Consider the following 26,232-nt stretch of genomic DNA (forward strand, 5'->3'; position numbering starts at 1 on the left):
ATAATGTAACCCTGACCCGTTGACCTTAATTTATTTATTTATTTTAATCAGTGTTCTGAAAAAAAAGAACGGTTTATAAAATTAAAATAAACGTAAAGTAATTAGAAAACAGGTAAATATTTGTTTCAAAGGCAAATAATTTCACAAGACGTAGATGATTAGCATGTTTTCCCATGTATAAAATTATTCAAGGTCTAACCATACCGTTTATGTATTGTCATAGTACGAGAACACCAAATTTCAGGCCCTTAAGCTGCCCCCGTTAGGGAACGACGGTAGAATTGTGACAATCATTTTAAAGGATATTGAATAATAAAAACATTTCGACGTAAAAACATATTTTTACGGTAACACTAACAACAAAAGGTAAATATTAAAAATTAAAAAACATGACTGCAAAAATAAATTGCTCTTTTATATAGAATAATTACTAACATAGGATAATGAAAAACGTGTAGGAGGCGATTTAGTATACAGTATTTTTGTATAGTATAATTTTTTTTTTCTAATTTTTTTAATTTATTTAAACATATATATATTTTTAAATAAAACACATATACATAGCTTACTTCACTACTCTCGGTAACACAAGGATTTCAATGCAGATAAAAAAAGGTAGCAGTGGATTTCCAATTATCTTTTCATATCTTTGAATTAAATATACATTTAAATCAATTTCGATTATATTTATATCTTTTAATTTTTATTTTTATTTTACAAAATAAAGCGATAAATAAAATGTTTAATATTAGTTTATTAGAATCACAATTACCAAAAAAAAACGTTTCCGACTTTTTGAAAATTTTGGAGTTCATACATCAGGGGGCTGTTCTAATGGTTAAAATATTTACTAAAATTGACTTTAAGTAAATTAAAATCGAGATTTTTTTTTAATTCATTTGAAAATTATCCCATCAGGGAAGATATTAAGTTATTTTAATGACAACAAAATATGTTCTGAGGATGAAAATTTAAAAAAAAAATTCCTTTTGGGGACTCCCATATTCAAGGGGGATCATTATTGTATAATTTAAAAAAATATATATATTTAAATTAAAAAATTAGTGGTATAAATTTTAAAAAATTAATAATTAATTATTAAATTGCATACACACATTTTTTTTTTAAATGAAAAGTTCATTATTATTTATTGTAAAACGTTTTTACAATCAGAAATTAATAATTATTAATATATCAACAATAATTTTTAAATTAAAAAAAAAAAATTAAAAAAAAGGGAGATGAAGTCGGATTCAAACCGATGTGTTTTCCCCTTTTAAGATCCAAATATTTCATTAACTAAAGTTTTATTTGGCTACAACTCTGGAACCAATGAAAATAAGTACCGCAAACGATATATCGTTGAAAAGCTCTCCGTGAGAGCTTATTCCGTCAATCCTTAGATATAAGGCCAAAATCAGTGCGTCACACAAATGTACGCACATACATACGTATATTTTTGGTTTAGATGAACTAACTGGAACCTTGTTATTCGATAATCAGAAGTGTCTTATACCTGCAAAAAGACGTGCGATCTAAATTCGACGACGCGGAGAACTGACGTCTGGTGTAATCCTCCTTCGCAACAACGCGCATTCTTACACCGTTGCCTTAATCAAGAAGAAGATTCAAGATTTTTGCTGAGAACTTTTTGATCACCCTCCTTATAGTCCCGACCTTGCACCTAGCCACTACTTCCTCTTTTTGCATTTGAAAAAGTGGCTTGGTGGACAACGGTTTGAAAGCGACTAGGAACTCAAGATTGGCGTTGTAAACTGGTTCAATTCACAGGCGGCGAACTTCTATGCAGAGGGGATTAAAGAAACTGGTGCAGCGTTACGATAAGTGCTTAGAACTGAATGGAAATCATGTGGAAAAGTGAAGTAGATATGTGGTAAACTAAAACTGTAAGTAAAATCTTTTCTCGCCAGTTATTTTTTTTTTAATGATCAAACGGCCTTTACTTTATGAATATGCCTCGTAATTATATTTTCAGTAAATTTATATTGCATAAAGTCATATTAATGTAAAATCCAACAGGAATTCCTAGAACTACTTACCTTTGTAGATACAAATTTGGATTTCGATTTTCCATTCCGAAGGTTGATGGGAAATGTGTTAGATTTTGATAATTCAGATGTACTGAGGTAAGTATGGATTTAACAGATTACAAGTTCCTGTTTATAATCGGTTGGTGAATTGTTAATGTTTTTTCTTTATTCCTGTTACTTAAAACTTTTAAAATTTTTTATATAGAATTTCTTCTTTACATTTGTTATAATCTATGTTATTTATAATACAGGTAGCTGTGATTTAGTACCATTATCAAGATTAGTATCTAAAAAATAAAAGTACACACAGAGATCGCGTGGGTGTATGAACGCGCGCGCACACTCGCACATCACACACACACACACACACACACACACAAATACAAAAATTTCTCAACAAACCCCTCACTCCTTCCTATTTTCCAAATTCCTGAAGTTTTAAAAAAATTATATTAATCACCCATATTTAATCTTAGCACATATTGAAAAATATATTTCAATTTCACAATAGTGAAACTTGATAAAATTTCACTGCAAAACTCTATTTTATTTTCTATTTATTTTCTTATAAGACAATACCATTAATAGTAGTAAAGGATGTTCAGTTTTTGGTCAAGGTTTTATTCGATCTATTGGTGAACCCTTTATTTTAGAAGATGTAAAACTGAATTCGTTTCTTTTCGGTTCGGATGGTTACATAGATTTTGTTTTTATTAATACGTATAAATATATACGACATTTTGTGTGTAATTTTTTCAGTTTTTGTAATTCGATCTATAATTATTTCGTTTATTTAATTCATGATTTTTATTGTTTTGTGTTATTTATGTATACTTTTTTATAATACCTAACGTAGATATTAAATTATTTTTTTATATATTTACAACTGTATTTATGTTAAGTGTTTTATAATGTTTTAAAATCACTACTCAAAGGCCAGACTCTCGATTTTTCTCGGACAACAATATACTGATACAAGTTAAAAATTATAAAAATGTTATCTTTTAAACAATTATTTATAATAATATCTCAAATATAATCTTCTTTATTCTATTGCCGAGTAAAAATAGAATAATTTTGTAACCTCGCTTGAAATTTAATAGAACTTTTTTGACCCAGTACGTAAAGTAATTTAAAAGCTTTTAGTTTTCAGTATTTTGAAAACTTTTTTTAATAATTAAAACTGTTCGCGATATGAAAAGTTCAAAATTAATATATTTGTAAAAAATCATACTCATCTTCACTCCAAAATATAGACTCCAAACATATATACTCCAGAATATTTGACCCACAAAAATAATAAAATTATAAATACTTTAATAAAAATCAGTTAATTAGTAAGTAAAGCAATCTTTTATACCTGGCACCATAACTGTAGAGCTATGTTGAAAGGAAGTTAAGAATGGTAATCAGTCAAAAAATGGGATACAGATTTTTTTGCATTTCTCGACTTTATATGACCCAGGAACTCCAAAAACGAAAAACAGGGGAGGGGATAATGTTCGTACGTACGAACTTCATGTTGGAATAAACCGATTTTGGTGAAATTTAGCACAGAGAATCGTGTATATGTAGCAACTTGTTGGTAGAGGTCTGAGATGTCTTCAGAGGGTTGGGAATTTAGTTTCTTTGGGGTTAATATTCTTAAAATGTTGCAAGCATAACCCTACTTTATATTAAGCTCATGGGTACATGATTGTTACTATCTTAAAAAAAAAATTTGCCACTAAATTCATCCTTTTCCCAAAAATATAAAAGCTATCTTTTTATTTATTGGATATTTTTACTGCCTTCCTAAGAATATAAGTCAAACAGACCCAAAAATATACTTTGAAGGAAATATTGGGGTTGGGAAAACCGATCAAAGTTTAAAAATATAAATTTTTCGAATTTTTTTTTTTAAACTTTTTTAATCTATCATAATTTTTCCACTACATTAGACTAAATAAACAACGCCAGAAAAGTATAACAATTTTGATGTCAGCTTTTTTTTTGAAAGTGAAAAGTAACAAAAAAAAATTGCTAATTTGTCGTTTTAAAAAAAAGAAATTATAATTTTTGGTTAAGTTAGCATTTTTCTTTGAGACATGTTAATATACATAACATACAAATGTTCCATTCCGTAAAAAAACAATTTATAATTTAAATATTTATAAATTAAATGAAATCAAAAAAAAAAAAAAAAGGCAAAATTAATCTACCGAACTGGATACAATTCAAATCATTAAAAATTAATATTCCAATTTGGAATATTCCAAATTTGGAATTTGTGTACGTAGTGTACGTATTCCATACGTACACTGAAGAATTTACCAGACGTTGTATAAATAATCATTATAAACAGTATCGACTCTTATCTATAAGATAAATTAATCATTATAAAGTTTTAATTTTTTATTATAGTTTACCATATAAACTTGTGTATGGGAATATGAAATGGAAATTTTGTAGCAAATAAAAATGTCTGACCGGGATTCGAACCCGGAACCTCCGAATGAAAGGACGAGACGCTATTTCTCCACACGGAGATCGGTTATCAATAATTTTGATTGAAAATCATAAAATTATTTGCCATATTTTGATTTACTTTCTTTTAAAGAAAATCAAAACTCTTATCTATTTTCAATTTAATTTTATTTAAACCATTTTTTCCCAGGATTTAATTCTGTTATAATAAAAATATCTAAATTTTTTGTGGTTTTCTAGTTCTCGAATATAATCGGCAACCGTTTTACATATCTATTAATGTAAAACCTTTATTGACTTTATTGAACCCGATTCGGGTTTAAGAGTTCCAATCTAAACTCTAAAATTATTAATTTCCAACATAATTATTTTCCCAATATTATTATTGTTTTTCCACTTCTAATTTCCCTAATATTCGAAATCATTTTTTCAATAATAATAATAATAGATAATAAATGAATAGTTTAATAAATAGTTTAATGAAAATAGTATAATTTCTTGGTCGCAACTTAATTTAAATCACTTGATCCAGTTCGATCGTTCTTTAATTTTGGCACGAATTTTGGTCTTTATTTACAATTAATAAGAATAAAATCTTACAGTATTTATTTTATTTATCCGTAAATTTCACCCATTTAGCCTTTCATCCGGAAAAATCAGGGTTCTAATCCCAATCAGGCTTACATTTTACATTTGCCAAATGATCTCATTTTGTACTCCTACGTAGAAATTTCCAGCTTTGTAGTGAATTAATCATTAAAAAAACCGCCAGTGAATTTCATACTTTTCTGGGATACGCCGGACAAGTTATGCAATTCATTTTTACTTCTTTGTACAAAGTAAAGGAAGTATTATGGTCGCGAAAAATTTCGGTTTTCCGATTTCAGCGGAAATATCCATTTTGACGTCTGTATACGTACGAATGTACCTCGCCTAACTCGCAAAACGATTAGCCGTAGGATGTTGAAATTTTAGATTTAGGGCTGCTGCAACATCTAGTTGTGCACTTCCTCTATTGATTGCAATCGAATTGACCAAAAATGTCCAAAAAACTCCAAAATCCAAAAATTTGGATTTTGAACTTTTTCTTAACTGTAACAATAAGCCCTCATTGATACCTTTCAGCGATATATTATTAGTCGTAGTTATTTTCATTGGTTCCAGAGTTATAGCCAAATAAAATTTTAATTAATGAAATATTTGGATCTTACAATTGGAAGGAATATCGGTTCGAATTCGACTTCATTTCCTTTTTTATAACTTTTTTTTTAATTTAAATATATTGATTTATTAATAATCGTTAACCTGTGGATATAAAAAAAAATTACAATAAATAGTAATTCAATATTAACAATAAAAAAAATAAGAAGAAAAGTCAGAAGTTAATAGTGAAATAAAAAATGTGTATATGTTATTTAATAGGCGTATAAAGAAGTCATGTGGTGTCCACATCAAATGTTTAATATCAGTACATTTGCATCATAATTACGAAAATATGTTTTTGACTTTTTAAAAATTTGTGGCTCATGCATCAGGGGTATTTTTAAATGATTAAAATACTCTAAAATTAATTAAAAATAAATTAAAAATCGAAATTTAAGCAAAAATGTTTCGATCTTTTTTTTTAATTTGGAAGCTTTCCGTCAGAGGAGGAGTATTAAGCTATTTTAGTGACTTTCTTTTATAACAAAATACTTTTTGAACATTAAAACGTTGTTAAAATTGCGGAAAACTTTTTTTTTCATTTTGGGGGCTCCCATACTCAAGGGAAAACATCCAAGAAGAAAATAATCCCTGATTGGTGATATAAATAATTTTTTTTAATTTAATTATTTAAGAAATACAAAGACAAGCCATAATTCTAACTAAACAAAGTTGTAATGTTTTAGGTAAGGGGTGAAAATGTTGACCATTATTTTTTTCATGAATACTAAAGAGTAATGGTAATCAAAAAATTTAATTTTTATGTTTTAAACTCAAAGGGTAACTTGACGAGATGGACTTAAATTTAAAATAAATCTTTTTAAAAATGTTTACAGATTAAAAAAATATTTTTTCTTACCACAGACCAGTGGAGAGGGACGAGCAAAAGGTTTTTATAGTGGTTTGAAGGCCTATCAGTTTAGAAAATGTAGATGCAAAAGACTACCATTAACTTCTTTTCCATTTGTCTCAGGAAATGTCGGCTGAGTCTGTGCAAAGACTACACCTCATTTACATGTCATATATATCATCCTTATCTTATTGGGTCGTGGGCGGGTTACTTATTTTTCAGTAGTTGATCAGATTTCTACGTACACATCAGAAAAATAAAAATAAAATAAAAAGTAAGATACAGCTAAAAAAAAAAGAAAAAACGTATAAAGTAATTTTTTAGGGAAGAGTAAATATTTTAATAAATATTTTTGGTAATCTGCAATCTTAATAATAAAACTTCAACGTTTTAAGAAATTTCTTTTGCTCAAGTTCCCCAGTAAAGATTTCAATTTTTTTTTCACCTCCCCTCTTTATCCAATTTTTCAAAAATTTAATAATACATTCTTTTCTTTCCCGAATGTAGTACTTGTCTACGAAGTTTGAAGAAAATTGGTCAACGAGTTCCAGAGTTTATAAGACCAAATACAGGCCAACAAACATACGAACGTACATACATTTCTTTCGTACAAACATTCACCTGACAAAAATAGATTTTTTGAACTTGGTAACATTGGAATAAAAACGTTTTCGAAGATTATTATTTACAATTTACTTAAATCCATTTTTTTAGTTAAAAATTTTCTTTAATATCTCTTTAGGCACAAAATCCTAAAAAAGACCGATCTATATATTTTCAGGCGATAGTTACAGCTGCTACGGCAGTACATATAACCATAGCCGAGAAAGTAAAAAAAATTACGTGATCGTAAATGAATTCAAAAACCAATTTCTTAATCCTTATTTTTCTTCGTGTCTAATTGGTTTGTAAATAATTATCTGGAATTATATTATCTACTTATTTTTGTAAATTTTCTTAATATATTGCAAATGCAAAAGATTTTTGTGTTTTTTTTTTTTATATTAGCACAGTTGGAATATACAAAATATTGTACGAATTTAGGTTACGTCTACACCCTGGCTTGAATATTAAAGTACTGATATAATTAATAAGCTTACAAAAATATAGTACTTACTCGTAACAGTAAGGTCCAACCTGTTGCAACATTGGCTTTGCTCCTTTATGAACTTCTTTAGGATTAGTTACATTAAATAGAAATATTCTAAATTCAACAGGAATTGGAAATTTTGACCATGCTTCTCTCATTTCTGTACCTTCTACTAACGCTAAATTCTGTAAAAAAAATTTAAAAATTAATTTATATTAATTATAATTAAAAATGAATAATTACATATTTCAGATGTCAGATGTAAAATACTGATTTAGCGTTTAAATATTTCAATACGTACAATAAACATTTCCTAAAATAAACTTTCTTGTTAAACACAATCACTATGAATATAAATTCTGCATGTAATTCAGTGAATTTAAAATGATAAAATCTGTAGTATTACTCCTAAACCCGAACGAAAACTGTCAACTTGCAACAAACAAGACAACTGCACCTACTAATTGCTTACATCGTGGTGAGTCTACCCGCATTACTTCGTGGCGAAGGAGGGAATCTATCATCGGGGTTCCAGACCCGTCTTTCTTTTGAGATTATATTATGAGTATCATTCACAAACACAGTAACAGAATGCCTTAATTCTAACAGCTGGCGGGTTGCGGCAACTTCAGACTGAGTACGGTAAATTCAATTGTGAACATACCTTTTTTTCTATTAAGTATTTGAAATCTTTTGCCAGATCCGAGACGAAACTTAAAACTCATATAAAACAATCTATCTTTATTAGTGCGCAATATAGGGTACACTGAATTCAATACAACTTAAGTTTTTTTATGACATTTAAAATTATACTATTTTAACGAATCAGTTTTCGTAACGTAAATTAAATTGAAACGTAATAAAATACGTTTCATTTTCAAACACTTTAACCAGCTGATGTAATAGAATGTTTTGTACGTATGCTGTTGTTGCGATTTTTAGCTCGTCAATCGTGGGTGTCTATTACGATTCACTTCTTGTTTTGCTCTCCCCATAGAAATTAATCTCGATGAGTAGGATCGGGCGATTGTTTAGGCCACAAACCCTCGAAAAGATTCTTTTACCAAAGACATTTCGAAAAAAAAGGTAGTAGACCAGTTGGCTGTGTGTGCACTGTGGCGCCATCTTGTTGAAACCAACCGTGATTGATTTCCACTTCTTTTAATTGACTAATGAATTCGTCAAAACAGCACAATAACGATCAATATTAACTCTGTTTTCAAAAACGATTGGACCCACAATGCGCGTTCTATTCAAACTGGTCCAAACTCCAATTTTCGTTTCGTGTAAAGATTGTTGGTGTAATTTCATGGGGGTTTGTTAACCGCAATCGTGTATTTTATGAATTAATATACCCTTCCAGATGAAACCACGCCTCATCAGTAAAAAAACGTAATTTCGAGGATACCTACGGAATTTTGGTCGATAAAACGTTTAAACCATCGACAATAATTTAATCTTTTGACATGATCTTAGTTTCAAGTTCTTGAACACACATTACTTTGTAGGGGAAAAGTTTCAGTTCTTTTCTTACAGCTTTATGTGCGGTAACATGTGCTAATGAATAACTTAGTTATAAATAAGTAGGTGTATTCGGAAACTTTACAGAAAACATATACTTCGCTAAATCATACTCTTAATTGAAATAATTAATAATGGGATTAATTACTAATGGATTAATTAATAATGGGAAATAATTAATAATACAAATAATAAATAATAATTAATAATTGAACAACACGACTAAGGAAAGATCCCTGTACAAATTTTTACGGGATCTAGAGAGATGGTATGCCTCGAGTTCGTTTTTAAGTGCAACGGATGCCCAGGTGCTCATCAACCATGTTAATTTGAACCAATATCTGTTTCGGTTCCGCCTGGCAGCTGATGAGCTGTAAATTCTGTTAAATCCTGGTCAGGAGTGCGTAGCGACTCGCTACTACTCCGCCAGGGAGATCGACAAAAAAATAACAGATACTACATTTTGATTTTTACTTCTGAGCATTTTGAGTTATCATGAAAATGGAAAATTTTATTTATAAAAAGGTTTTATATTTATGAAGAATAATATTTATTTAATAATTAAAAATAATTTTACAGTTTCATTAGAAAAATAACAAATAATATTTTTGCGTTCAAAAGAATTTTTGCATAAATCGTATTTGCCCGAATACAGATCGAGAATTTTTTCATACATATTCTCCTGTAAATTTATAAATATATAAATTATTTGGTAGAAAAAAGTTTTTTACAGATTTTCCTAAAAATTAAATTCAAAAATGGGGGGGAGGTTGACCTACATTGAGCAAATACGTTACTCTACGAACCTAAAGCAACACTCAACTATAGCGTAGTGAGGAAATTCCTACAATGAACTAGATAGCTTGACAAAGAAGGTCCGCACCTACTATAAAGTGAGGATTTGAAATGTTTAATTATTTAATAGCTTTTTTTTAGAAAGATTAAGAATGTTATTAAATAATATAATGACAATATTAATTAATCCTTAATGAATCAAACCGGGGTTTTATTTTATAAAATGTATACTGTAATATTCACACTTAATATTTAATTTTTATTACTTACGAGAATAAATAAAGGTAATGAAGTATTGTAACAAAAACAAAATAAAATATTACTGAGCAAATAAACGGAATTTTTAAAAACCTTATTTAATAATTCATTTACATCAATTTTAAAATCTAAATCTCGTGGAAGTGACGTCATCCATGTTTTGTAAAATTAGTAGCAGGAGATATACTTAAAAATTAAATATTATATAATGTATATGGGTAATATTTCATTAAAACTTTTCTCGTTTAAAATTTATGAATAAAAAGATTTTAAAAAATTTTCTTTAAAAACAAAGTTGAAATTTCCTTAAAAAATTACTAAAATTAGTATGATACAAAATTTTGTCAATAATCAAATGGAATAAAGGTTATTATTTCATTAATATATATATATATATATATATATATATATATATATATATATATATATATATATATATATATTAAATAAAATTAAAAAAAATCTCTTGCATATAATTAAAAAAAAAAAAATCTTCTAATGTGGACACCACATGACTTCCTTGTACGCCTATTAAATTACATATATACGTTTTTTGTTGCACTTCATTTAAACTTATTTCATTTGAAAGTGAGATACCGATCCTTCAATTCTTTAAAAAGAATTTTTTTTCTTTTTTTCCTGTTATCGAATTATTATTTATTGTAAACTTTTTTACGATCACAGGTTAATAATTATTAATAAATTAATATATTTAAATTTAAAAAAAAGAAATGAAGTTGTATTCAAACCGATATACCTTCCCCTTGTAAGATCCAAATATTTAAATAAATGTTTTATTTGGCTAACTCTGGAAGCAACGAAAATAAGTACCACTTATAATACATCGTTGAAAAGTTCTCAATTAGGGCTTTTTACTGCAGTTAAGAGAAAGTCTAAACTCCAGATTTGTTTAAATTTTGGGCTTTTTTTGGACACTTTTGGTTCAGTCGATTGGAATTCAAAGGCAAGGTGCACAACAAGATATTACAAAAGTCTTAAATTCAAAATTTCAACATTCCACGGCTAATCGTTTTTGAGTTTTGCGAGATACATACGTACGTACGTACAGACGTCACGCCGAAAATAGTCAAAATGAATTCAGGGATAGTCAAAATGAATATTTCCGTTGAAATCACAGTACTTCTTTATTTCCTAAAGGAAGTATTGTGATTTCCTTTCCTTTCCTTAAGGAAGTAAAAATCTGTTAAAGATTTACATAAATTTCCCGAGGTTGGGCCTATATTAACTGATTGTAACCAAAATTAAATGCCATCTATGACCCAAATTCAGAAATCACCACACAAAATTTAATAAAAATTGGAAGATATATTCTAAAAGAGAATTTGATGATGAAAAGACATTAGCCTCTGAAGTAATTTTACCAAATACATAACCATATTGACAGATTATAATAGATTCAGATAATAATTAGTACAAGTATGTGACTTGTATCCAGAAACAGCAAAAGAGAAAAGATAAGGCTTTTGCTCCCACCCCTTTGTGATGGTTTGAATAACATATCAACAGAGAGAATCTTAGTTACCTAAAGGGAATTAATTATATAAAAAAGTTACCTAAGTTTCAAAGTAAAATTTTAAGACACGGGAACAATAAGGTTCGACATTAAATTATATTAAAAAAGTCTCCTACTCTTCGGGAAAAATGTTGAAATATGGGATCCATGAAACTCCATACCTTTCCACCGATTGTAACCAAAATTAAATGGCATCAATGCCATGAAATATGCAGAAATAACTGTGCCAAATTATATTCAAATCGTCCATCCGCTGTGGAATTATCAGCAGAAAAAAAACAATTCAACATACGAACCTAAATGCATCCCCGGAACTTTTCAATTTTAAATTGTGTTTGTGGGATAAAAGTCAAAATCAAAAGTCAAAAGAAAGTTAAAGGAAACCGATATATTGTACTTCAAATACCATAGAAGTATTCGGAACTTACAAAATGTTATTTTAATAGCGAAAAAAAACTAACAATCATTATAAAACAATTCAAAAACGTTTCTCTATCATTCATGAAAAATAATTCTTGACAATGTATTAAAATATGTCTTCATTTTTTCATTTTTTTGCATACATACATACATATATATATATATATATATATATATATATATATATATATATATATATTATATATATAATTAATAATATACCTTAGGGGTTTTTTAGATTATAACAAATTATTAAACGGCTAAATAAACTTTAAAGATGTATTATTTATTTAAATAATTAATTTTCAAATCCCGAATTAATTAGTATAACGTCATTATACACGTATAAAAGAATCCACGCAACCCAAATTTTCAAAATGTACCTTCATAGCAATCAGTTTAAAGGAATAAATATTACAATAATCAATTTTATATTAACATAAAGTTTATTAAGAGAAAAGATAAAGAAGGTAAAGAAACAGGAGAAGCGGAAGAAAGTTATTTTTAATTTATAATTTGTTTGTATGACTAGTGGTCATTTGCCAGGTTACTCTAGTGATTAAACTTGATATCGCAAAATCAGCTGATTTTAAGAGTCAAGAATTCTTGACTCCTAATTTTCGAGTCTTTTAAAGATAGTTGCTTTTATATGAATTTGAATGCTAGTCTACGGATACCAGTATTCTTTGGTGATTGGGTTTCAATTAACTACACGAATCAGGAATGTGGGATGTGGGTCCGTTCCAAACTACATGTTTATCGATACATCTCTGCCGATCTCCGTGGCGGAGTAGTTAGCGTCTCGGCCTATCATTAGGAGGCCCCAGGTTCGAATTCCGGTCACGCATGGCATTGTTAATACGCTACAAAAATTATATTTCGTGTTCCTACGCACGAGGTTCGAATTTTATAAAGCAAAAAAAAAATCTGCAGCTACATCGCGCCTGGCTAGCCTGTAGCAATAAATTCATTTGCCTGTACACACACACACACACACACACACACACACACACACACACACACAGAGCCGGCAGTAGCTGAAAAACGGTTGGAGAAATATGTATTTATAATTTTGTTTGTATATTCTGAAAAAAAGAAGAAAAAGAAATGGGTTATTTTTATCATGTATTTTAATTTTTCTTTTAACCTTTTGTACAATGATTTATTATAATTTTAAAAAAAATAACTCCTTGAAAACTAATATAGCTTTGGAGATGAATTTATTTACACTAAACTATAAATTATTCGACAAAATAAAATTTAAATTGAGCTCACACATTAATTTTTTTTAAGCGTATTGCTTATTTAAAACTTATTAAATAAAGTATATATATATATATATATATATATATATATATATATATATAATATTTTTAATGGTCTTATTATTACCAAGTTATTCTTGAAAAACTATTTTTAAAAAAATGATTGGATATTTTGTCAGTAACTTGATCAATTTTGATGATGAAATAAAAAATGAATATTAAATTTGGCGATAATTTCTAACAAATTAAATTTCAATTTTTTATTTTTTCGGCGAATGCAGCAACACTTTAATAGCTATATCAGTGGAGAAAGTATGGTGATCATATCCAAAATGGGGTATCGGAATTTTTTGCAAATCTTTACGTTTTTAAGGTCCACCTAGTTCACTTGTGCTACAAAACATATGTGTGTCACACTTTTGGTCTTATACCTCAGTATTGAACCCATTTTCTCCAAATTCGGCTCAGATATTTTGCCAACAGCTTTTATCAAAGCGAAAAAGTTCAAAATTTAATAATTTTTTAAATTTATTTATTTATATATGTAGCACAAGATAATATAATTTTAGGTGTTTCCTCCTCAAATATTCAATATATACTATGATACTATTTAATAAAAAAATTACCACTGGATTAAAATTTGTTCATTTTACTACGGAAAGCGAAACATTTAAAAAAAAAAAAATTTTTCAGTTAATTTAAATAGAAAAGATAATAGTTATAATAGTAATAGTAATAATAATAATAACAATAATAATAATGTTCAAATTTATCACTAAGGAAGAGTTCGATTGTTTATTCTATATACTGGATATATATGAATAAAAATTTAATTGTGTCTGTGACTGTAACTCTTTCACGCAAAAACTACTCAATCGATTGAGATCAAATTTTATTTGAACGCAGCTTTTATACTTGAAAAGAACATAAGACTAGGAAATGTTTCATTGTTTCAAGATGGTGGTCGTTTTAATGGCTTGCGATAACAACCCGATTATGTTCCTTGCCGATATTTAACCTTACAGTACCAAAAACGTTAGTCAAATTGAATTTGGAAACTGTTTGCAGTACTTGAAATTATATTTTCTAGAGTTATTTTATCGATATTTCTTTTGGTTATCGAAAAAATTAGCTAAATGTACTATGATGTAAGACAAGCGGCTCAAAAAACACAGGTACTGCCAGTGTTTGCGACGCGACTGGCTGCACCTGCCTCCGGTTATTTGATTCATTTATCACTTTATCCACCCATCTGATTTTTAACATTCTCCTATAGCACCACATTTCAAAAGCTTCTAATCTTTTCTTCTCAGATACTGCGATTGTCCAAGTTTCACTTCCATATAAAGCGACACTCCAAACATACACTTTCAAAAATCTTTTCCTGACATTTAAATTAATTTTTGATGTAAACAAATTATATTTCTTACTGAAGGCTCGTTTAGCTTGTGCTATTCGGCATTTTATAACGCTCCTGCTTCGTCCATCTTTAGTAATTCCACTTCCCAAATAACAAACTTCTTCTACCTCCATAATCTTTTTTCCTCCTATTTTCACATTCAGTGGCCCATCTTTGTTATTTCTACTACATTTCATTACTTTTGTTTTGTTCTTGTTTATTTTCACGCGATAGTTCTTGCGTAGGACTTCATCTATGCCGTTCATTGTTTCTTCTAAATCCTTTTTATTCTCGGCTAGAATTACTATATCATCAGCAAATCGTAGCATCTTTATCTTTTCACCTTGTACTGTTACTCCGAATCTAAATTGTTTTTTAACATCATTTACTGCTAGTTCCATGTAAAGATTAAAAAGTAACGGAGATAGGGAACATCCTTGTCGGACTCCCTTTATTATTATATATAGAGTTTTAATAAATTGAACAGGTTTTAATTATTGTTTATTAGTATTATTCTCACAAGCTTGAAGATAATTGGACACGGTGGTAATCCCAGCGAGAGGAAGTCCTAGCCTAGACCTGAAACCTACTCACCGAGTTTGTCTAGTGTCGAGTGCTCATTGCAAATCACATGATTTCGAAGTTGAGAGTTCAAACGTTCAAATACTAGTAAAGGCAGTTACTTTTATAAGGATTTGAATACTAAATCTTGGATACCGGTCTTCTTTGGTCGGTAGTTGGATTTCAATTAACCCCACATCTCAGAAATAGTCGACCTGAAACTGTACATGACTACACTTCACTTACATTCATACATATCCTCATTCATCCTCTAAAGTAATACCTGACGGTGATTCCCGGAGGCTAAACAGGAAAAAAAAGACCTGAGCCCTGACTGATTAATATTTAATAAAAAGAAAATGTTTTGATTTTTTCCAGTGAGTAGAGCAAAATTTGGTTTGAAAATAAACATTTATCTTCATAAGTTCCGATAATTTTATCTTTAATGGTAGTATATATTTTTACATGGAGTTCCTGCTGATTTTAATTCTAATCGTAGATTTTTACCTAAAATCAATAAGAAACTCAATGATATAAAATATATGTAAGAGTTGGAAAAAGAATGGATTTTTATAAAATCAATAATGGTTACTTCTCCGCCTTTCATTCGATGATGGATTTTAATCCCGATCAGGTATGAGACTTTTCACACGCTACAAAATTTATTGTAGTGACTATTATTGGGCGTCAGCCTGTTATATATATAACAGCCTGATTATATATAAATAAATAAATTTATAAATTTTATGTTATTTTCTAATTCCGTTGATTTATTGATTAATTCTTTTCTTATCTAATCGTTTTTGTTTTTTTTTTAATATTTCATATAATTTTCCAAGAAAATATATTACAAATATTAATTTTATAAATTAATAATTTATATATTTAATGTTTTAATAGATATAGCGCAATTGTTACACTGATTAAAAAAAAAATCACAATAAATTGTATTACAAAGCTAATAATTAGCTTAACTCTTCTTTAGTACACACATAGAAATATTTTTTTATTAAAAACTTTTTATTAAACTCTCTTTAGAGATTAAAAAGAATAAATATCTCTATATTTACATAAAAATAGCCAATTCTTTTAAATTTAACATTTTTTTTTTTTAATTAATTTATAAGTTTTTATATTTTCATTTTTTAATATAATTCATTTCGTATTATTAGATATCTATATATATAAAAATGTATGTAAAATAAATGTATATGTTTGTGTGTGTGTCTACGGGCGCTTGTGCGTATGTATTCCGGCATAACTCTGGAACGCCTGGAGCAATTTCAACCAAACTTGGTACAAATACGACTTACTATCTGAAAAATAATTCTGTGGGAGTAAGAAAACCCTACCATTCCTAGTGGTTTGAGTGGTTAGAGGGTGGAATGTAAAAATAATCGAAAACGACCGATATTAGTGTCGAATCCGCAGTTTCCGGGGTCGCTAGACTGATTGATGACGGTCCTTTTGACATCTAAATCCAAGTTTATTCAAATATTTGATTCCTTTTCCTAAGGAAATAAAAGACTGGGATAAATTAATACCCTGTTAACACCGGGTAATCAGCAAGTTAAAAATATAATTTCAAATTATTTTAAATTTTATACATTTTAAAATTCAGTATATTCATATATATATATATATATATATATATATATATTATTTATTTACTAAGAAAATTCCCTTAATCAGAATTTCAGCTGAATTTCTTCAGGCTTTATTCTTTATATTACTTGTTTTGGTTAAGTTTTCTGTAGCACTAACATTGTTATATAAGTAGACTATATAGTTGATAATGAATAATAAAATGAAATAAAAGCTGATAAAAAAGTTGTAATATTTTCCTGGCATTGGTTATTTATTCTTACATTGTGAAAAAAAAATGTTTAATGAAATATATACCTTACATTTCTTTTTTTCAGTTGAACGTAATTTATGATGAAGGTTTGTTGTAAAATTATAATTTTATTTAATTAAATCAAAACAAGTTTAAAAAATTCAAAAGCCGGTATTTTATGATTTCTCTTCTTATCTCCCACCTCGAAAATTAATTTCCAAAAAACGTTTTCTGATTTTTCTACGTTTATTATTTTAAATGGAGAAAACGAAAAAAATATTCTACTGAAAAATGTACAACCAATAAAAAGTTGCCAAAGTTTTTTTTGGTGGGGAGTGATGGTGAATAATAATGAATTTTTTTTGTAATATTATTATTAAAATTTATTACTTAAAGTTTTAATATTTTTAAATGTACAAATAAACTAAAAAAGTTTTGAAAAATTAAAATAATCGATATTTTTAAACTTTGTTTGGCTTCCCTATTCCCCAATATAGCACCCAAAGTATTTTATTTTGCTCCTTTCACTATTACTGTAACTATTTTTTTTTTTTTTGACAAAAATAATCGGGTAAAATATATGTAATAAATAAGAATTTTTTTTCCATTTTGAGAAAAGCGGATTTTGGGAAAAAATTTTTTTTAAATCATAAGATAATCAAGCACGCATGTACTGAACTTAACACAAAGTGGGGTTACGTTTGTAAAATTTTTAGAAAAAACTCAAAAAATATCTCATTCCCTGAAAATATTGATCCCAAACTTTTATTAACAAATTGACCCACACACACGAGTCTCTGTAAAAAATGTCATTAAAATGATTTACTAGTGAAAAGTTATTAAGTTTCAAACAAGCTAACATTACGTACGTAAGAACATAACTCTACACGTTTTAGATAGATTTTATAAGAAAACTACCTATTGTGATGGGTACCATGATTCGACTTCCGGGAAATTTCGACATATCTTCGCGTTTCACATCCCCCAGACCCCAAAACCACCGTTATTTCGAAAGTTTATATGTACATTTATTTCACTTTCTTGTGGACACGATAACTGCTGTAATTTTGCGCCAATCATTTTCAAATTTATACATAATATAACGACCCAAAATCTCGGTCGAGTTCGTTAATGGACAGAATCGGATCATGGATCCGAAAACAAAATAGTGTTATAATTTTCTTATTAAGTAAAATATCGAATTTGTTGAAAGTTCCTACTATTCTTTGGATAACGACATAAAACTTATTTAAGTAAAGTTTTTTGATATCACCAACCATTGGCCCAGGGGGTGGAAAAAATTGGGTTTTGAAACCAAAAAAAAAATCATCCCTTCCTTAATAGGCACAGTATCGAATCGGTTTAAAGTGGTCATTAGTCCTCTAAACATTACCTAAAACTTTTGTCTGAAACAATTTTTGATATGACCAATTCTTACGGCAAGGGATGATCAAAATTTTGCTGGAATTGTAAGAAGAAGGGGCTGATGCTGGTATTATTATGCTAAACATGTGAAACTTTTTCACATGCAACCGTTGTCGTATTAAGAAAATTTGAGGTTTTTCTTAACTTTAAGGTGAAAATCTTTTTTTATTACCTACTTAGCGTCGGCGAAATCTACCTCCGCCTTTCGGCGTGCCGAAAGGAATTTTTTTGTTTTTTATGGGTCATGAAACCTCAAAAAATTCCGAAAAAACCCAAACCTCTTTTTGACTTATTACCATACTTTCCTTCTTGCAGCTTCTATATGCTTTCAGCATATGTTGCCAGAAGGTAAACAACTATTATGTTTATTTTTAATTTGTTTTATTCCTACATTGAAAAAGTATATTTTGTAGGTATTTTATTCATAAGAAAGGTCAAAATGTTGATTTATGATTGGTAATGCAATAATTAAAAAATAATTTAATTAATCTAATTAGTCTATATGTTACAAAAAGAAAAATACAACACGTCATACAAATAGTGAGAAATAACAATATGTTCATGATTTCTTTTACTGATTTATTACAAGTAATTCCATAGTGAAAATTTCATACTAATATATTAATCTTATAGTAATTATTTTATTATACTCTCTAATTAAGTAATTAAAAAAAATTATACATAATGTAAAATATATTATGGACTTTGTTTATGTTATTTGTAATTAATGCTGGTATTATGATTATTTCCTCTTATTCGTTTACTGTAATTTCCATCTTTACATATGTTAATAACACGTGTATGATAGAAATCGAACAAATAATAATAAATAATTATTTATAAATTTATCATTAATGTATTATATTTTAATGCAATATAAATATGTATAATATATAGATATTAAAATTATCTTGCAAGATATTATTTCAGAAATTACTTTAATTAATAAAAATATTATTAAAAAAAAAAATGCTTTAATACAATGGAAGGACATAATAATAATAGATTTCTTGACAGTATTTTGAAACAAGAATTAATTTAATGGGATATAACTAAAAAACAACCAGAATAAATATATTTAGAATAAAAAAGATAAAAATAAAATCAAGTATATAATACAAGAAAATGATTAAAACAAGAGATGTTAATAACCGACGATAATAGGGTGTCAGTTATATTTTAAATGTTATTTTATCAACCCCCGACCATAGCGAAGCGAAAAAAGGGGTGTTATATGTTTCACATTTGCACTGTATGTTCATGATTTTCTCGGTAACTCATTGGAGCTATCGACTTTGTTGTTTCACTGAATTATTTGTCATGTTCTCCCTAAAGCCTTAATAGTATAACATTTTAAAATGTTTAAATTCAGTTTTTATAATTTTTTTTAAATATTTTATTTAATTTATTTTAATCTCGTGGTTTTTTAGTTTTTAATTTTATACTTGTAAAAAAAAAGGAATGCAGAAATAACTAAAATTAGTTGAACAATGAACTGTTAAATATGCCATTTTTTTAATATATTTCTATTTGCTAGTTGTTTTTAATAATCCCATACAACTCTATAGACGATTAAATTAACTATGACATTTTAATCATTAAAATAATGCCATAACAATACGCATTTATTAGCTAATAATCAAGACAAATTTCTAGATTATATTCATTATCTATAATTACATTCTTACATTAAATATATTTTCATTTTGATTAGATTAATATGATATTTAATTTAAATCGTAAAGGTTTATCTTTCTTTAGAAAAATATTTGCGTAAACATTTCAGTTTTGTATAAATATTTTTCTTTGTAGAATTAAAAGTAATTTTTACGATTTGTTTTATGTAATCTTTTTTTTATGAAAGAGTATCAACAGCTTTATCATTAGGAAGTTGTAGCGTATGAAAAGATGCCTGACCGGGGATTCGAACCCGGTACCTCCCTCCGATCGAAATGATAAGAGACTACTTAATCAGCAACGAAAGTTGCTTTGAGAAAATTTATGGATAATTTCTTTTACTTCAGAACGCAGTAATCTACAAAGGATCTTATGGCAAGATTCCGTTGACAAATAATGAAAAGAATTTGGAAATATGAATAATCAAGAGATTTAATTTATTCCAGTATATGTCACATGTGTGCGATATTGTATGACGTCTAGTAATGAAGATTTTATTGCTTACTAATTCAATATTTTTTTTTTTTTTTTTACTTTTAATTATTTCATATTGTTAAAACTAATTTCTATTTTAATTATGAGATTTATCGTTTTATACAATTATTATAAAACATCTTAACATAAAAATACATCGTTACCGAAGGAAATATACCTAAAATACGGAGGAAATATATATTAGCGGTTTTTATCTGGTGTAAAATAATTTATCTCTTGACATTTTATGAATAAAGTTTTTATTGTGATGAAAATAGGAACTCATATATAACTTTGCGTTTATTTAAATTTTTTTCACGTTTTATGTCTAAATTATATTTGAAAACTTGCTAATATCCGTACAAAAAAAGTTTTTTTTTCGTAGTTAAATTAGGGAATAACATTCCTAAGTTCTGCGTTTATTTAGAGAATTGTTCACGAATTATACCTAAGTTAAAATTGAAAATTTTCTAATATCTACATGAAAAAAAAATAATTTTTTTGGCTGGCAAATTTTTTTCATTTTAAATATTTCCTTATGTAAATAAATTCATGCCTTTAAGTACGTATTAAGAAGAAATAAGAAAAATTAAATAATTATTCCACCAATATAACAAAAGGGTCTCCAGTTTCATTTTTCTTTAACGTTCTAAAATACAAGTTTCGTTTTTAGGTAGGGCAAATAACAAAAGTCCGACTCAATTTCTTTGAAGTAAAAAATTATAAATTTAAAAAATAAAAGTAGACATTTATATATATATATATATATATATATATATATATATATATATATATATATATATATATATATATATATATTTTTAATACTTTTAATTATAGTCGCATTAACAATTAAAAGTCATTAGCGATGACTTCTAAGACATATGATTAATTGAAAACCCCTATTATCAAAGAACACCGGTATCCACGATCTAATTTTCAGATCGCTATACCCTTTTTTCCTGTTAAGCCTCCGGGAATCGCAATCAGGTATTACTTCAGAGGATGATATGTATAAGTGTAAATGAAATATAGTCTTGTACAGTCTCAGGTCGACCATTTCTGAGATGTGTGGTTAATTGAAACCTAACCACCGAATCACTAAACCGGTGGGTTATAACAAAGAAAATAAAAATTAAGTTCTATAAAAGTATAATTTAATTGACTTTTAAGCGAATTTTTTTCAAAATTTATTTATTTGCTTTAAATAAAAAATTCTAATTTTCTGGAACCTGTGTATCATATTCTATTATAAAAATTTTAAATTATTATTTTTTTAAATATTAATAAAATTGTCTTAAATTTCATTATAATAAGTAAGTGTAAAAAAAATTAATTTATAAAAAATATATATTAACCAATAATTTTATTGTTTTATTAAATTAAAAAAAAAAATTAATTATGCAGTATAATTAAAATATTCTTAATGCATTATTTAATTTTTATGTATTTATTTATTTTTTTTAATAAAAATTATTTTAAAAAAATATAGAACAGTTTTGGATTAACTTTTTTGTTTATAAACTATGTAAAAACAAAATCTAAAACAATTTAATAAATAATTCTTTTCAAATAGAAATCCTATTGTACCTGTGATATTTTTGATTTGATGAGCGATTGAAAAATAAAGAATCCAAAAATAAAACCAAAAAGAAATAAAATTGTACCGATTACAGCAAGTTTGGTCACCCAACCCATTACGTCGACCTGACTGTCACACTGCCACAATAACACTAATAATATATAAACGTTTATTATTGGATGTTACCAGCACGATGTAATAGACAAGACTGAACACGAGTCACCGATCGTGCGGAAATACGAAAGCGAGGAACGGATTAGATGATACGTACAATGGAAGGACAAAATTAATGATATAACATTATTCTCTATTCAGTTAACTATGTAGTAAGTTATTTTAACTATAATAATGCAGGTTTGTAAAGGTGGGATACGTTTGAACAAGTAAAGTGGACATTCAATCGGTAAACTGTTGCGTTATGTCAACGCGTTCCACAAGACTTACCCACTATGCGGTCAGTTCTTCTATTATTCAAAACATTCTACCATACAGCCTGACTATCCACCCATCTTTATAAAATTCCATATTCTCTACTTGTTTTGTACGTAATTGTTCTTACGCAACTCAATATAGCTTCTTAACCGATTCATTTATTTATATACATTCTAACATTGCAGTGGGGTGGACAACTTTTCCATAAATGCTAACTTTATCCTTTATTTTTATCTTTCTTTAGTTATTAGCGTAACTTAAAAAAAAAAATTAATAACATATAAGTAAAAATAAATATGTTATTTCAAAATGAAATATTTACAAGCAGTAGGACACACCGTCCACAGGTATGGGAATCTCTAACTTCCAACGTTAAACAGAAAAATTTAAATTACCAAATGCTTCTTCCTCGAATTTATCTTTTCCGATATGAAAAGATATTTAGATTTTCCGATATTTATCTTTTCCATGGGTCCGATATGAGACCATCAAACCCAAAGTATCCATCGAATATTTATGAAATCGTAAAATATTTCCATTATTTTTTCAAAAGCCGATTGTTTTCTTCATAGTGGAGTTGTAGAATCTCTCCTGTTCATCTGGAAGTTCTGAACTTGAATTCCCTCGGTTAGGCATAGCATTTTTTCACACCCTACAAAAAAGTTATATTTATTACACTGAACACAAAAAAATATTTTTTTTAATGTTTCTCTAAGTGTGATATCATTTCTTGAATTGCTTTGTTGCGTACGTTGCACATCTACAATTTTTGTATTACCCTTAATTTCGAATAAATTACGCTTCAAAAAAAAATTAAAGGAAAATATAGTTAAAATCTGTAAAATTGATAATTTTGCATGAACGTACCTGTGATTTCGCTGATACTTTTTCTTTATAAATATCCTCAGGCACATGACGAATTAATATCCAACAGTAATCGTCTAGCATATTAGTATTCCATTTGCCTTTATAACGGCTTTCCATTACCGAAATGGCTTGGTGGAAACGTTCACCGTGTTGGTTACTTACGTCTCCGAGATTTTCCGAGAAAAAATCCTGATTTGAGTGCAGGAAATGTATTTTCAAAGACATATTACATCCTATAGCTTTGTATGAAGTAAGAAGTTGATTAATAATGTCGTGGTAATGATAAGATTTTTGTTTGCCGAGAAAACTTTTGCAAACTTCTTTAAATAAAGCCCAAGCTGCACTTTCTGCATTATTTAAGATACAATTAAATACATCATCGTTGATCAATTCTCTTATTTGAGGACCAGCAAATATTTTTTCTTTAATTTTTCCTTCACTTATATTCGGAAATTTCTGCCTGATGTACAAAAATCCGGGATTATCCTTCATCATTGTTTTTAAAAAAATTGTTATTAGTCCTAGCTTGATACGGACAGGAAAAAAATCTTTTTGGGTTCAACTAAGGTCTCATGAATAATAATTTTCCCATTTGGAATTAAGTTGTCTAGTTTCTTCCACTCTTTGCTAACATAATGTTTATCCCCAGCTCGACTGTTCCGTTCGCAAAGAAAACAAATGTGCTTAGTACAGCTTAACTACACGCCTAACAACATAGCTATACATACATATCACAACATATGTTCCAGCTATGTTTTTTATAATTTATTTTTTCAAGAACGTCTTTCATCAACTCGTATGTCTCTTTCAAATTAATGCCGTAAGCGATTGGTATCGAAGTATATTTGTTACCGTTGTGTAGTAGAACCACTTTTAAACTATACTTGGACGAATCCACGAAAAGGCGCCAGTCTTCAGATTTATGAACTTGTCGTAAGTGCAGCATAAGCTCATTAATATTTATGCAATAACTCAAACTATTTTTATCAATAAAGTACTGAGAAACTTTTTTTTATCGGCTTAGAAGGCCCGAAATTTTTGTATTTTTTTAAAGTAAATTCCAACCTTGCAGTGTTGATCCTAACAGTTCATCTTGATTTTTTGGATAAATTTAAATCCTTAACGAAGTCATTTAATTCACCTTGTGATATAAGATGTGGCTTATTGGAAGAAAATTCAATTCGGAATAGTGGGGTTAATTGGTGTTTGGGCTTTCTCTCCTTCAAATCAGTTGTAGACATTGAACACATGTATCCAAAATTCCCCAAAGAACAAATAATAGATATTTAATTGTGCACAAAAAAACCAAATTGAAACACAGCGCAACAAAAAATAGCAGAAAAAATTATAAAAATGTGTGTAGAAAATAAATCACCACTCCATTATTCATTAATTTTTTTTAAAAATATAATAAATATTATATATATATATATATGTATATATGCTGAATGATTCAGGAGGAAAGAGAAATAATTTCGGAACTGATTCTAGAGCTTGTAATAAGAAAAAATATCCTTGCAGACATATGTCTGAAAAAGTACTGAGTTTACGGCTAGCGAGTAATTTCACCCAGATTTTAGTTACCCCGGTGAAATGAGTTCATACTGAAATTTTTTAAGGCGTTATATAAGGGATAAGTCTGATAGTTTATACGCTTTTTTGCTTGAAAAATCGAGTACAACAAGTTGCAGAAGTGTATCTCCCATTTTATTTATCATGATGTCCAACACATAACGTGCTCTCAGTCAATGGCACACACACATCTCAGGTATGGTCGAACTGAGAATGTACAAGACTACACTTCATTCATACTCATACATATCATCCTCATTCATCCTCTGAAGTATTATCTAAAACGGTAGTTACCGGAGGCTAAACAGGAAAAGGAAAGTCAATGGCTAACCGAAAGTAACGCATTTCAGCTGTTTCATAGGACCGAAATTCTCTCGTTCTTTTACGAAACTTTGATTAACAAGAAAGATTACTTTTTTTTCTGAAAGGCATATTTTTATAACTTTTGACAATCCAATTTCTATAGCCAAAATATACAATAAAAACCCATAAAAGTGCGCTAAACGAGTTAATTTAACCTAATTACAATAATAATGATAATAATAACCGTATAATAAAATATTTAATTTTAGAAAAATCTATTCTCAGAGATTTTTTCTTTTATCATGGTAACAGAAATGCAATGAAGTAAAGGTATTTTTTTCCTTAATATTCTTAACAGCTGTTAGGAATATTGTGATAATTATAATTGCAGAAATGAACAGGCATCTAAAGTAAAAATCTACAAAATTTTATTAAAATTTTCTAGTAGCTTTTATGTGATGCCCGAACAGGGACGACCGTAGTTATCATTTTATTATATGTATCGATTATTGCATTAAATTTTTATTTAATTAAAAGAACTCAAATTATTTAAATGAAAAGGAAAGAAGTTGACAAATTATTTTAAAGGGCGCTGAAAGAAAAGTCTTTCAAATAAAAAACTTCGAGCTACGGCAATCCTAACTAAAAAT

The 26,232-nt window shown here is 27.9% G+C and overlaps 1 protein-coding gene across 3 annotated transcripts in view; it reads right to left on the reverse strand.

Annotated features, from left to right (window-relative positions):
• Window positions 1-22,602, reverse strand: part of LOC142331107 (sensory neuron membrane protein 1-like) — a 99,717-nt gene extending 77,115 nt beyond the window's left edge. For all 3 annotated transcript variants that reach the window (XM_075376779.1, XM_075376777.1, XM_075376778.1), the window contains exons 1-2: window positions 22,417-22,602; window positions 7,688-7,845 (exon numbers count right to left, since the gene is read on the reverse strand). In XM_075376779.1, coding sequence (XP_075232894.1) covers window positions 7,688-7,845; window positions 22,417-22,524 — 266 coding nt within the window. In that variant the 5' untranslated portion in view covers window positions 22,525-22,602. The remainder of the gene's footprint in view (window positions 1-7,687; window positions 7,846-22,416) is intronic.
• Window positions 22,603-26,232: the final 3,630 nt, after the last annotated feature.

Source organism: Lycorma delicatula, chromosome 10 (genome assembly GCF_047948215.1).
Source record: "Lycorma delicatula isolate Av1 chromosome 10, ASM4794821v1, whole genome shotgun sequence".
Taxonomy (NCBI): domain Eukaryota; kingdom Metazoa; phylum Arthropoda; class Insecta; order Hemiptera; family Fulgoridae; genus Lycorma; species Lycorma delicatula.